Consider the following 14,535-nt stretch of genomic DNA (forward strand, 5'->3'; position numbering starts at 1 on the left):
TGTGTATATATGCGTGTGTGTGTGCACACACACTTCCTGGGCTCTAAAAGGAAGAAGACACAACACAACGAGGGAGAGTAGGCAGCTAAGGGGAGGTTGAGGCTCTAAAGACAGACTTTGTCTCCCTCCTAAATGTTGCCCTGGGTCAGCCTTGCTGCCAGTCAAGAGGAGGGATGGGTGTGAAGGTGGAGTTTGTAAAAGCAGCAAAGTGAGCCATTCTAGGTGTTTCCAGGGACCTAAAACAGCCAAATGTTTACTGGAAGAAGGTTTGGCCTGCCCAGTAGGAAACTTTAATTTCCGTCCTTCGAGAGAACTGTGGGTTCATTCTTCTATGAGCATCAGGTAAAAAGCGACCATGTTCTCCATTTGTTGATAAGGACTTCTGTAACCTACACATACCATGACAGTAAGCAAGGTCAAAGATGAATCTCTGTGCAGGCCCCAGTGGTTCAGATAAAAGCAGAAGTCAACTGTCAGCTTCACCTCTTTCATTAATGGCCTCCCAATTAAAGCAATTTTCCATTCCTCCCTAGAGTTGAGCAGCTGGTTGTGTTTCAGAAGATGTAACATCTTCTAAATGTCAGGGTGCTGAGTGAAAGGCAGGCAGTGCCTGAGCCCAGCACTCCCTCACGATTCCCCGTTACCATGTGAAAATGCAGAGTGCTCAAGTCAGTCTTCTAATTAAACTTGGCAATATTACAATGAAAAGGAAGATTTGGGAGTTGGCAACACGGCACATAAACAAACTTTTATGTGAATAATTAAGCGAGAGCTAAGCATACGCTGGAACATCTTTAATCAACTTGTGATTACAGTTACCAGTAAAAGCCCAAACATTTCCGAAAGCTTCTACGTTGTTTATGTGCTGTGGTTATTCTAACATATCTCCTTTGATATACTCAGCATATCTTTTTACCCATTTCGCCTTCTTTCATTTTTCTTCTTTTTTTCAAATCCCTGTCCAATTTTGACACAGGCAACTGTGAAAAGGATTGTAAGTTTAAGCTTACACATGGGTAAACGTGTGTGCACAAACATTTTACATGTGAACACACACACACAAAGTCAGGAGAGTTTTATATACGAGCCCATGGATTGCCTTTAAGGAACTTTGCTCCAATAAAACCCAGGGTGTTGTGTTTGGAAGCCATCCGGATGGATCTGCCGCCATCAGAAATGACCCTGTGGAACAGTCCAGAGCCAAGTCAGACTGGAACCACGTCTCCCAGTTCACACCCGACTCCGGAGCTCGAAATACAGTGCTAATTCCCAGTGGGTCTCAGAGCGCCATCATGAACTTTTATTAAACCTTCGTGCATTTCAAACTACAACTGCAGAAACCACATGAAAGTCTGCTGCAAAACAATTTCTGCTAAAGGCTTTCCAAAGCTGTTGAATATTTAAGATAATTTAAACAAGACAGGAATCTTTATATACTAGGTAGCATGCTGAGAAAGTAATGTAGGAAAGGCTCGCCGGGTAGGTTTCAGAATTCCATCTCCTATTCCAGTTCAGAGCACGAGCTCACTGTCATTTAAGCTTTGAAAGTCAAATCCTTTCCTTGTATTTTTTTGAAACCATTGATGCAGCTTAAGAAAACAGTGGAAGAGTACATTTTTTAAAATGCAGGAGATTAATTCTGCGTCTCTCTATCCCTCAAAAGATAATTATCTATATTAAAGATAATCACAGAGACTAGGCTAGTGCCACATATATTATACGTAAAATATTTAGATTCTCTTGGACTTTCACTAAAACTAACCTTTCACTTTCACTAAACTAAAACAGTTTAGTGGTGTTTTATATTTTTCTAACATTCATCTTCTTTTTTTTCTTTTGAGACAGAGTCTTGCTCTTGTCACCCAGGCTGGTGTGCAATGGCATTATATCGGCTCCCACTGCAACCTCCACCTCCCGGGTTCAAGTGATTCTCCTGCCTCAGCCTCCCGAATAGCTGGGATTACAGGCATGTGCCACCACACCTGGCTAATTTTTGTATTTTTAGTAGAAACGGGGTTTCACCATGTTGGCCAGGCTGGTCTCGAACTCCTGACCTCAGGTGATTCGCTCGCCTCAGCTTCCCAAAGTGCTGGGATTACAGGTGTGAGCCACCGTGCCTGGCCTATTTTTCTAACATTCTTCTACTCCGGGCTGTCCCCTCCCAAGCTTTAAGTTTTTCCCAGCAAAGAGTAACATTATTCAGTTACTATACAAGTTCTAGAAAAACTACGAGATTAGCGTCTCCCTGGCTCCAGGAACAATACATTTTTGCTACTCAAACAAACAAACCAGAGAAAGATTAGTGGCTAACTCTATCTGATATGAAACAAACCAGTCATTTTAACTTTAAAATGAAAAATTCTGTACTCTGTATCTGTCTCAGTTGGCCCAGAAGGATGAACCCTGCTTACCTTGGACACAAAACACTCTGCTATGGCCACAGGATCATTTTCACAGTTTTCCAAATCTTGCAGAAGTTCACTAATAAAAAAATAACAGCCAGGAAGTATTAGATTGTAGTCTTCTGGGTGAGTATATTTCGTATAATTTAAAAGTTTAAACATTTCCATGGCATTTACAAGGAATCATATAATTGGATAACTGAGGACCTGCTGTCATTGTATCCAATGATACAATGTTTACAATGATACAATGATACAATGTAAGGGACTTGCCCAAGGTCATGCTGGAGCAGGGGATTAAACCCAGGTGGAACCCGTAGTTCTCCCACCAGAGCTAAGCCCTGCCTACCTTTAAGTTTTGTAGACATTTGTCATCATCTACATGAATGCTCATTGATGCTCATTCAGACATCAAATAGCTGCCTGGGTACCAGGTACAGTGTAAAGGATTAGGAACACATCAGTGAGCAAAGTGAGATATGGGCTCTCGGGGATCCCCAACCTTTTTGGCACCAGGGATCGGTTTCGTGGAAGACAACTCTTCCACAGACTGGATTGTGGGGATGGTTTTGGGATGATTCAAGCATATTACACTTATGGTTAGATTCTCATAACCTAGATCCCGCGCATGCACAGTTCACAGACTGGTATCGGTCTGTGACCTAGGGGTTGGGGACTACGTGGCTCTGGTCTTATGGAGCTTCCAATCCACTGGAAGAGTCAGGCATTCAATGAAATATCACACTAATGATGGAGCTTCCAATCCATTGGAAGAGTCAGGCATTCAATGAAATATCACACTAATGAATACAAAATTATAATAGAGATAGTGCTTTAAAGGAGAGATATGTTGGGGAGGGAACTACCTTTCCTCAAATGTAAACCCACTTTTTTTTTTTTTTTTTACTGGGAGTATCATTATTTTAAGTAACAGCATAATACTTCATTGTGTGACTGTACCATAATTAATTCAATGAATCTCACACTGTTGGATAAAATTCTATATATGGTATTGATGGGTCAAAGAATATTCTTAGTGTAAATGTTAACACATTTCTAAATTGCACTCCACATGAGTTATATTAATATACACTTTACTATGCTAAGTGTTTATTTTAATGAGCCATATGTTATATATTTAATAAAAAGTGAAGTAGTTCTACAGGAATTATGATAAAAACAAGCAGTTTCTGGTTCTCTGCTTCTCATTCTCGATGGGCACTGCCCAGAAGCATTTCTGATTCTTTAGGCTGTTTCTGCTCTAAGAAGGTCCATGTCTCTAAGCATGCTGATAATGTGTTCTCATTATTTTTCAGTTTTAGATATTATTTACTTCTCAGTTTCCCCAAACTTACCCTTTTGTCTTCTCAATAGTTCTAAGATTGTCTCTCTCTCTTTTTTTTTTTAAATTTTAGAGACAGGGTCTCACTCTGTCAACCAGGCAGGTCCTCCTGGGCTCAAGTGATCTTCCTGAAGTGTTAGGTAGTGTGAGCCACTGTGCCCAGCCTTCTCAACTAGTTCTGTTATGTAATTTGATTCGATTAAATGTCAGAATTTACATCTTTAAGACCATGTAAGTATTATGCCCTGTTAGCCTTACAGTATACCATGATTTCATTTCCTTTCTTAGAGAACCATGTTTTCCCTGGAGTTAAAATTGTTTCTCTTTTTTTTTTTTTCCTTTTTTCAAGATAAACACTTTTAATTTATTAGCAAGTTGTGTGCTAGAAGTATAAGTCTTGTCTCACTGTGTTCAAATATATATTCTATGGTTTGCATTTCTTTCTTGGTAACCTCTGCTCCAACCTGGACAGGCTGCTCTCCAGTCCTGCTGGTTCTTTCATCAACACCTTCCTAATGCTAGCCTTCGCTAGTCTCCTGTATTGCCATTTCCAATGTATTCCTTCCTTTGGGAGATTATAAAATTGAGCAATAGCTTTCTGAGTATGAGTAAAGTATGAGTAACAGGAGGTATGCTTTCTGAGACTCTTCCCATTTCAAAAATGCTCTCCCTTCACACTTGGCTAATAATGTCAGTAGATATAAAAGTCTTGGTTGGAAGTAATTTTCTTGGAGTATTCAGGGAGCTATTTGTCTACCTGTTGATTTATAGATTCTAACGCTGCTATTGAGATTCCAGTATCATTCTGATCCCCAGCCCATTCTGAAAGCTTTCAGAGTTTCTCTTAGTTGACATAATTACAAAATTTTGTGATAACAGGCTTTGGGTGGGTCTTTTTCATGCACTGAGCCAATGTACAAATTTGGGAAATGATCTGGATAGCAGTTCTCCAAGTGTGGTCTAAGGACCCCTGGGGTTCCTGAGACGAGACCCCTTTAGGAGGTCCACAAGGTTGGACCTCATAAAAAATACTGGGACATTATTAAATTTTTAAACTTTCATTCTCTCATGAGAGTACAGTGAACTTTTCCAGAGGCTACATGACGTGTGATATCACAACAGATGGAAACTTGAAGCAAAAATGAGAATTCAGTTGTCTTCTAGTAAGTCAGGCAGTAAAAAGATCTGTGAAAATGTAAAACAGTTCCAAAACAAACAAAAAAATTTACTGGAAAAAGTAGTAAAATTATTTTTCTAGAAATATGTGGACTTGTTTCTTTTTTAGTATTAAATAAATAGATATCTTAACAGGTTCTCAGTTTTCGTTTCTAACGTGGCAAACAAAACATAATAAAACACAAACAAAAAAGCTTTTTGGGTCCTTCATAATTTTTAAGCATGTAAGAGATCCTGGACCAAAACACTTGAGAATCTCTGCTCCTGGCTGGGTGTGGTGGCTCACGCCTATAATCCCAGCACTCTGGGAGGCCAAGGCGGGCATATCACCTGAGGTCAGGAGTTCGGGACCAGCATGGCCAACACGGTGAAACCCCATCTCTACTAAAAAATTCAAAAATTAGCCGGGTGTGGTGGTGCACACCTGCAGTCCCAGCTACTCGGGAGGCTGGGGCAGGAGAATCGCTTGAGCCTGGGAGGCGGAGATTGCGGCGAGCCGAGATTGTGGCGAGCCGAGATTGCTCATTGCACTTCAGCCTGCATGTCAAAAGTGAGACTCCATATAAAAAAAAAGAAAAAGAAAAAAAAGAAAAATCTCTGCTTGTGAATTATGTCTTTGATATTTCCTTCCTTCTAGTTTTAAAGTTCCTATTATTCACATATTGAATATCCTGGTTTAATATGCTAATTTTCCTTATTTTTCCTCTTCTATTTTCTATCTTCCTGTTTATTGCTCCATTTTTTTTGGTGGGGAGAGACCTCCACTTTATTTCCCATCTATTTTTTCCCCCCATTTCTTGTATTGACTTTTTGTTTGTTTCAATCATCAGATTTTCAATTTCAAAGTTGTTTTTTTTTTTGAGACGGAGTCTCACTCTGTCACCCAGGCTGGAGTGCAGTGCCACCATCTCCACTCACTGCAAGCTCTACTTCCCGGGTTCACGCTATTCTCCTGCCTCAGCCTCCCGAGTAGCTGAGACTACAGGCGCCCGCCACCACGCCCAGCTAATTTTTTGTATTTTTAGTAGAGACGGGGTTTCACCGTGTTAGCCAGGATGGTCTCGATCTCCTGACCTCGTGATCCGGCTGCCTTGGCTTCCCAAAGTGCTGGGATTACAGGCGTGAGCCACCGCACCTAGCCTCAAAGTTGTTTTTTTTTAAACATGCTTTTTGGATGTTTCTTGCGTATGCTTCTGTTCTTATTTCATGGGTGCAAAATCTTCCCTTATTTCCAAAGATGCCATGATGATGATAATGATTTTGTACTTTTCTTTCCTGTTCTTTGTTTTCTGCTGAGCTCCCTTTTTGATGATTTTAGCTTCTGTCATTCATATTAGATACTGCTCTCAAATTCTGAGTATCTTCATTTGTCCTTTCATATTTGAAAATGAGCCACAACGTCAATCATGAACTCTTCACAGGGATGGAGTTTATCGTGTGGTGTTCCTCATTCCAAGGCAGTGGTTCTGAAACTTTTGGCGTCAGGACCTGTTTATACTCTTAAAAAATTTAGTGAGAAGAGTAGCATTATTTCCCATTTTTGCAAATTTTTAATCTCTAACTTAATAGAACATAGCTGGATTCTCATAGCTGCTTCTGCATTCTATCTGTTGCAATCTGTTGTTCTGGTTGAAGTATATAGGAAAAAAAAATCCAGCCTCACACAGATATGTCACTAGAAAAGGAAAGAGTATTTTAATGGCCTTTCCAATTAAGTATGGATAGTCCACTAATATCCTTCATATTACACTGAAACTCAGCAAGCGGTAATGGGTTAAAGACCTGTTTGAGTCTGACACCACATCAATGCACTATACTGTTACTTTATTTTATTTTATTATTATTATTATTTTTTTGAGACAGAGTCTCGCTCTGTTGCCCAAGCTGGAGTACAATGACGTGATCTCGGCTCACTGTAACCTCCACCTCCCGGGTTCAAGCAATTCTCCTACCTCAGCCTCCCACCATCACGCCCAGCTAATTTTTGTATTTTTAGTAGAGACGGGGTTTCACCATGTTGGCTGGGCTGGTCTTGAACTCCTGGCCTGAAGTGATTGGCCTGCCTCAGCCTCCCAAAGTGCTGGGATTACAGACGTGAGCTACCACACCTGGCTACTGAACCATTAGTTTAAAATCCAGTGGTCTATCTTGTATTTAGAAAGGATCTTTTAATACAGTCCCAATTCCAAACATTTTTCTCCATATTCCTATAAAACACTCCCTTTGTAAGATCAGAAAATATAGTTCTGATATTTATATCATTTTCTTTTATAGAAAGATGGGTGTGATTAAATTAACTCTTTTCCCATTTAGAAAAAAAAGTTCAGCTCTCTGCCAATACTCTCTTAATTTTATATAAGCATGCTCTTTGAGGCTGAAGCTAATCTGACTGGTTTTCTTTTCTTTTCTTTTTTTGGAGATGGAATCTCGCTTCTTCACCCAGACTGGAGCACAATGGCACGATCTTGGCTCACTACAACCTCCACCTCCCAGGTTCAAGAAGTTCTCCTGCCTCAGCTTCCTCGTAGCTGGGATTACAGCCTTGTGCCACCACGCCCAGCTAATTTTTGTATTTTTAGTAAAGATGGGGTCTCACCCTGTTGGCCAGGCTGGTCTCGAACTCCTGACCTCCAGTGATCCACCCACCTTGGCCTCCCAAAGTGCTGGGATTACAGGCATGAGCCACCGTGCCCGGCCTAATCTGATTTCCAATGTGAAAATAAAATATAAAAACTGTTCTTGGCTGGGCGCAGTGGCTCATGCCTGTAATCCCAGCACTTTGGGAGGCCAAGGCAGGCAGACCACGCGTTCAGGAGTTGGAGACTAGCCTGGACAACATGGTGAAACTCTGTCTCTACTAAAAATAAAAAAAATTAGCTGGGCGTGCTTGGTGCACGCCTGTAATCCTAGCTACTCAGGAGGCTGAGGCAGGAGAATTGCTTGAACCCGGGAGGCAGAGGTTGCAGTGAGCTGAGACAGTGCCACTGTACTCCAGTTTGGGCGACAGAGTGAGACTCTGCCTCAGAAAACAAAACAAAACAAAACAAACACCACCAACAACAAAACCTGTTCTTGGAGTTATCTCTAAACAGAACATCACAATCATCTGAATCATCAGAATCATCTATTTCAGAGAAATTGAATTAATCAGTTGAATCTTTGGCCAACAACCATTCAAGAACGACATTAACATCCTGCGTAGGAATGCTGTGTTTTCTAGGATTTGACATTTTCAGCAATCGAGAATAACTATATTTTGTAAATAGAAATACCACTACTAAAAACAGAATGCTATAAAGAGAATGATGTCTTTTGTTTCCAAAGTCGATATAGTGGAGTGATGTGAAAATAATAATAAAAGCGAGGTATGTCATGGTAAAGTTATCTCGGGGTAAACGCTGCACCTGTGAGCACCGCTGTCCAGTATTCTCAGGGCAAATAGGAAAAGGGTTTAAGGAGAGTTGAAACTGCATCATTCTGACCTGAATACTGGATGAGATAAGACAAAAGGTCTAAGAAAGTAATAGCCAGAGGACCGGGTGCGGTAGCTCATGCCTGTAATCCCAACACTTTGGGAGGCCGAGGCGCGCAGATCACGAGGTCAGGAGTTCGAGACTAGCCTGGCCAATATGGTGAAACCCTGTCTCTATTAAAAATACAAAAATTAGCCAGGCATGGTGCTACTCGGGAAGTTGAGGCAGAAGAATCACTTGAAACTGTGAGGTGGAGGTTGCAGTGAGCTGAGATCATGCCACTGCACTCCAGCCTGGGCGAGAAAGTGAGCCTCTGTCTCAAAAAAATAAAATAAAATAAAATAAAATAAAATAAAAAGAAAAAGAAAAAATAAGAAAAAGAAAATAATAGCCAGAGAAACATTTTTGGGCCAGTATTTTCCATTAGTAGAGGATTGGGTGCTCTGGATGTACTGTATCCTGGTCTTTCAGCGTAGGCCCTCTCTTAGCAGGGAAGAACTGTGAGCAGACTCCATCATGTTATTTCTTTCTTTTTATTTTTGAGACAGAGTCTCGCTCTGTTGCCCAGGCTGGTGTGCGGTGGTGCGATCTCGGCTCACTGCAACCTCCACCTCCCGGGTTCAAGCAATTCTCCCTCAGCCTCCTGACTAGCTGAGACTACAGGTGCCCGCCACCACACCTGACTAATTTTTTTGTATTTTTAGTAGAGACAGGGTTTCACCGTGTTAGCCAGGATGGTCTTGATCTCCTGACCTCATGATCCACCGGCCTCAGCCTCCCAAAGTGCTGAGATTACAGACATGAGCCACCGCGCCCGGCCTTGTTATTTCTCATAGTACAACAGAAACACTTCTTGGCAGGCCAGGCATGGTGGCTCACACCTGTAATCTTAGCACTTTGGGAGGCCGAGGCAGGTGGATCACCTGAGGTCAGGAGTTTGAGACCAGCCTGACCAACATGGTGAAACCCTGTCTCTACTAAAAATACAACAATTAGCTGGGCATGGTGGCGCACGCCTGTAATTCCAGCTACTCGTGGGGCTGAGGCAGGAGAATCGCTTCACCAAAGAGGCAGAGGTTGCAGTGAGCTGAGGTCGCGCCACTGCACTCCAGCCTAGACGACAGAACGAGACTGTCTCAAAAAACCAAAACAACACAAAACCTTCTTGACAATCTTTAACTCCCTATGTTTTAAACTGAATGTTCAGATTGCCTCCAAGCCTTAGTTTCATCTCATGAGAGGACGTGCTGGTAGGAGGCAGTGTCTCAGGGGACCCAGCCAGGCTCCAAGTGTACCTCACCTGTGAATGAATGCCTGGCACTCGTTGCTCAAGAATCACAGAGCTGGGAGGGCACTCAGATACCTTCAGTTCCGACCCCTAATTTCTTTCTTTTTTTTTTTTGAGATGGAGTCTCGCTGTGTCGCCCAGACTGGAGTGCAGTGGCGCGGTCTTGGCTCACTGCAAGCTCCGCCTCCTGGATTCTCACCATTCTCCTGCCTCAGCCTCCTGAGTAGCTGTGACTACAGGTGCCCACCACCATGCCCGGCTAATATTTTGTATTTTTAGTGGAGACAGGGTTTCACTGTGTTAGCCAGGATGGTCTCGGTCTCCTGACCTCGTGATCTGCCTGCCTCAGCCTCCCAAAGTGCTGAGATGACAGATGTGAGCCATGAAGCCCGGCCTCGACCCCTAATTTTAAGGTGAGGAAACCATGGCTTGTTAAAGGAGGTAGCTTACCTTAGGTCACACTGCTAATAATGCATGGCCACAGCCATGGTTAGATTCACGCCTTCTGAATCCCAGTCCCATACTCTCCTAGAAACACATCTATTGAAAGAATTGTTTGCTGTTCCACTCAAGGCTGAGGGCCAGACTCCACACTGTCATATCTTCAACATGGTACTGCCTACCAGACAGGTCTTATTTGAGTTACCTGGTCAACTTTCCTTTACAACCCTTTTCTAAAACAGGATAAACACAATAAAAATGGGACCAGTAAAGAGGAAGTAATGGCTTTCTCTCATGCTCTTGTCACTGGGGCTATCATCCCCATGAAGCTGTTCCTATCCACTTTGTTTGCTTGCTATGTAATACGCAATTGCTAAAAGACTGGATGTCAGGCAAGGAGGTTACAGGGGTAAAGAAAGTGGACAAAGGCCCTGTCCCATGTGTTTATGTTCTGACCACAGGCGAAAAGTACTAATAAGTGCAAATAAACAACATAATACCACATTGTACTATGTGATATGAAGGAAACAGAGGGTAGTATGATAGAGAGCAACTGAGGCTGGGCAAGGGTGAAAGAAGGTTAGGACAGTCAGGGAAGGTTCTCTGAGGAGGTGATATTTGAGTGCAGGAAGACTTGGAAAAGAAAGTAATTTAAGAATGTGATTGCAGGCCAGGTACAGTGGCTCATGCCTATAGTACCAACACTTTGGGAGGTCGAGGTAGGTGGATCACCTAAGGCCAGGAGTTTGAGACCAACCTGGTCAACATGGTGAAGCCCCCTCTCTACTAAAAATACAAAAATTAACCAGGTATGGTGGTGAGCGCCTGTAATCCCAGCTACTTGGGAGGCTGAGGAGGGAGGGGCGCTTGAACCTGGGAGGTGGAGGATGCGCTGAGCCTAGATTGCACTACTGCACTCCAGCCTGGGCAACAGAGAGAGACTCTGTCTCAAAAAAAAAGAATGGGATTGCAAACCAGGATAGAATGAGCTTGGTGGGTTCTCCTGTGAGGTATACAAAGGAACCCACAGTGGCTGGAATTTGGTGGGCAACAGAGAGTGTGGCGGGATAGAGGAAGACATCTCGCTATAAAAGATATGCAAACACACAAAGTACTATGGGAGCACAGTCAGGGCCCGGAATGCAGTGCATCAGCCACTGAAGACACTCCTAAATACCAGACACAGGACAATTCTACAGTTACAGTCTCAGGGGGTGGAGACTATGGATTTCTCATTGAATCAGTCATGTGCACTAGGATGTGCATCAGTGTGGCTAATGTGCAACTGCACATGTGTACCAGGACTGCATCAGTGTGGCTAATGTGCAGCTGCACATGTGCACCAGGACTGCATCAGCGTGGCTAATGTGCAACCGCACATGTGCACCAGGACTGCATCAGTGTGGCTAATGTGCAGCTGCAAATGTGCACCAGGACTGCATCAGTGTGGCTAATGTGCAACCACACATGTGCACCAGGATTGCATCAGTGTGGCTAATGTGCAGCTTCACATGTGCACCAGGACTGCATCAGTGTGAGTAATCTGCAACTGCATATGTGCACCAGGACTGCATCAGCGTGAGTAATGTGCAATTGCACATGTGCCCCAGGACTGCATCAGTGTGAATAATGTACAACTGCACATGTGCACCAGGACTGCATCAGTGTGAGTAATGTGCAACTGCACATGTGCACCAGGACTGCATCAGTGTGAGTAATCTGCAACTGCATATGTGCACCAGGACTGCATCAGCGTGAGTAATGTGCAACTGCACACGTGCACTAGGACTGCATCAGCGTGAGTAATTTGCAACTGCATATGTGCACCAGGACTGCATCGGCATGAGTAATGTGCAACTGCACATGTGCACCAGGATTGCATCAGTGTAATGCGCAACTGCACATGTGCACCAGGACTGCATCAGTGTGGCTAATGTGCAACCCCACATGTGCACTAGGAGTAGGAAATAACTCACAGATTGTGTTTTGTATTCAACGAGTCATCTTGCCTTCAGGATTTGGATGTTTTCTCTTTTCCTTGAGTAATTATTTTAAATATTTTCTCCTTTTTGAGTAGGACTGTTAAAACAATTATAAAATTTCCTATTTGAGCTCAGGTCCCTTAGTTGGGTGGGAAATGAGAGGAAACACTGTTCTCTTTTACAGAATATATCCCATGTGAAGCTTTTCTGACCCCTGATGTGAACTTTGAGGCAGGAATTGTATTATGACCTTGAATCTTCTATTGCTTTACACTGAGAGAGATTCAAGGATGTGGTCCCTCCCCTTCCGGTCTGAGCAGCACTTCCTTTTCCCATTGCCTAATCAGCTGGCATTTTAACCCACTGCATCCACAGAGACACATATGCACGGAAAGAGAAATTACTGCAATAATTTCACTCATACTTTCCAGGCACTGTTCTAGAAAAGTCCAGTTGAAAAAAGTGTGGGCAAAAATATCTCTGCCATTGTGCAGAAGTCAGACATTTTGGTGGTATGAAAATGCACTAAAAAAGAAAATGATTCCACCTTCCTTTGCCTTGCTGTTGTACAAATCCCATGATTTCACTCCCTAAATTACATTGCAAGGGGAAGAAATAGCGTGGCCCAAAGAATTTCTTTTGTCTTTAGACATGTATTAGTTGCTCTGTAAAGTTCCCCTCAGACAAAATTAATTGCACATTCCTCAGCATTCTCAAAGCATTCTGTTCCTTCCTTGATTATGTGGCTTATTGCCTCTGTTGTACAATGGTGTCATTCATCCTTACACTATTAGACTAGTCCAGGGTTTCATGCAGACTAATGACTCAACATAGGTATACTGAATAAAGAAAAGAGTTGAAGGTAAATGGAAGGTTTTACTCTGATCTCCTGAGGGAAGGAGAGAGCTTAGATGATTTTAATCTCCTAAGAAACAATTGAATGTCTAAAATCAGACATTCAACATGGAGGAATGATCTTTATTTCCTCAGTCTTCATTCTTAAAGAAAGGCTCAAATTACCATTTAGGTAACGTTTCTGTATTCCAAGAGAGGGGTACTTTCTTTTTAAAACTTGGCATTTCTTTTTTGATTTGCAGTAAAACACGTTTTTGGATTTTTGGGGGCTGACTCAAATGAGGAAAGTGGTTTCTTTTGACTAACCCAATTTCCTGACCTTGTGGTTATTTATTCCAGACACCAAACCAGAGACTTAAATTTCTAGGTTATCATAGGGATGGTAAGAGAAACAGATATTTAGGTATCAAAAAGTACACAAAAATAAATTTTCAATTGTACTCCAAAACATTTCATGATGGAAAATTTTGTGAAATAGCAATTTAAATCTAGACATATACCAATACTGACCAAAGATAGGACAAGGAAAGAAATTATATACTATTGTCATTTATGAACATACCTGAAAAAATTATTTTAAAAATATAAATAAATTGGGCTGGGCACAGTAGCTCCCATCCCAGCACTTTGGGAGGCTGAGGTGGGTGGATCAAGGAGTTCGTGACCAACCTGGCCAACACGGTGAAATCCCGTCTCTACAAAAACACAAAAATCAGCTGGGCATGGTGGCATGTGCCTGTAGTCCCAGCTACTTGGGATGCTGAGGCAGGAGAATCACTTAACCCGGGAGATGGAGGCTGCAGTGACCCAAGATCGCGCCACTGCACTCTAGCCTGGATGACAGAGTGAGACTCTGTCTCAAAAAAAATCAAACTAATCAGTGCCTAAATATACAAAACATCGTGACTGGGTAGGTTTATTCTAGTAATGTTACATATGATTCAAATCACATCCCCTATTAATATTTACCACATTATGAATAGAAAGAGTAAAATCATATGCTAACTTTATTAAAGGCATACTAAACATTGAATAAAATTCAATATTCACAATAAAATCTTAGCAAAATAGGAAAAGTGTTTGTCTAAATCCATAGCAAACATCACACTTAAGGGCAAAACATTCCTGCTAATGCCAAAAAGAAGATAAGGATGTCAACATCTGAACAATATTGTATAGGAAGACTTGCCCAAAGCAATAAGACATGAAAAAGACAATAAAGGGTAGAAGAATTGTAAAAGATGACAGAAAAGCTTCCTCGTTTTCAGACATCATTGTCTACATAGAAATCCAAGAGATCTATGAACCACTCTTAGAACAGGAAAGTTGAGAAAGTTTGTTACAGTTTTGACATATAAAAATCAAAAGCTTGCTAGATGAGAATAATAGCCAATTTAAACAATAGAAAAAATGTTCTAGTCCAAATAACATCAAAAGCTATAAGCATCTAGGAATAAAGTTTTAAAAGTCACATGTATTAAAAAAACATAAAAGTTACATGTATGAATGTGATGGAGAAATTATAAAACATTAAAGAAAATTTTAAAGGCTTGCTTGAAGACATATGTTTATGGAT

At 41.8% G+C, this 14,535-nt stretch overlaps 1 protein-coding gene across 10 annotated transcripts in view; it reads right to left on the bottom strand.

Moving 5' to 3' along the window:
- PLEKHG1 (pleckstrin homology and RhoGEF domain containing G1) overlaps window positions 1-14,535 on the bottom strand; it is a 245,182-nt gene that overhangs the window by 54,842 nt on the left and 175,805 nt on the right. For all 10 annotated transcript variants that reach the window (XM_050786239.1, XM_050786241.1, XM_050786242.1 and 7 more), the window contains one exon: window positions 2,412-2,481. In XM_050786239.1, coding sequence (XP_050642196.1) covers window positions 2,412-2,481 — 70 coding nt within the window. The remainder of the gene's footprint in view (window positions 1-2,411; window positions 2,482-14,535) is intronic.

This window comes from Macaca thibetana, chromosome 4, assembly GCF_024542745.1.
Source record: "Macaca thibetana thibetana isolate TM-01 chromosome 4, ASM2454274v1, whole genome shotgun sequence".
NCBI lineage: Eukaryota > Metazoa > Chordata > Mammalia > Primates > Cercopithecidae > Macaca > Macaca thibetana.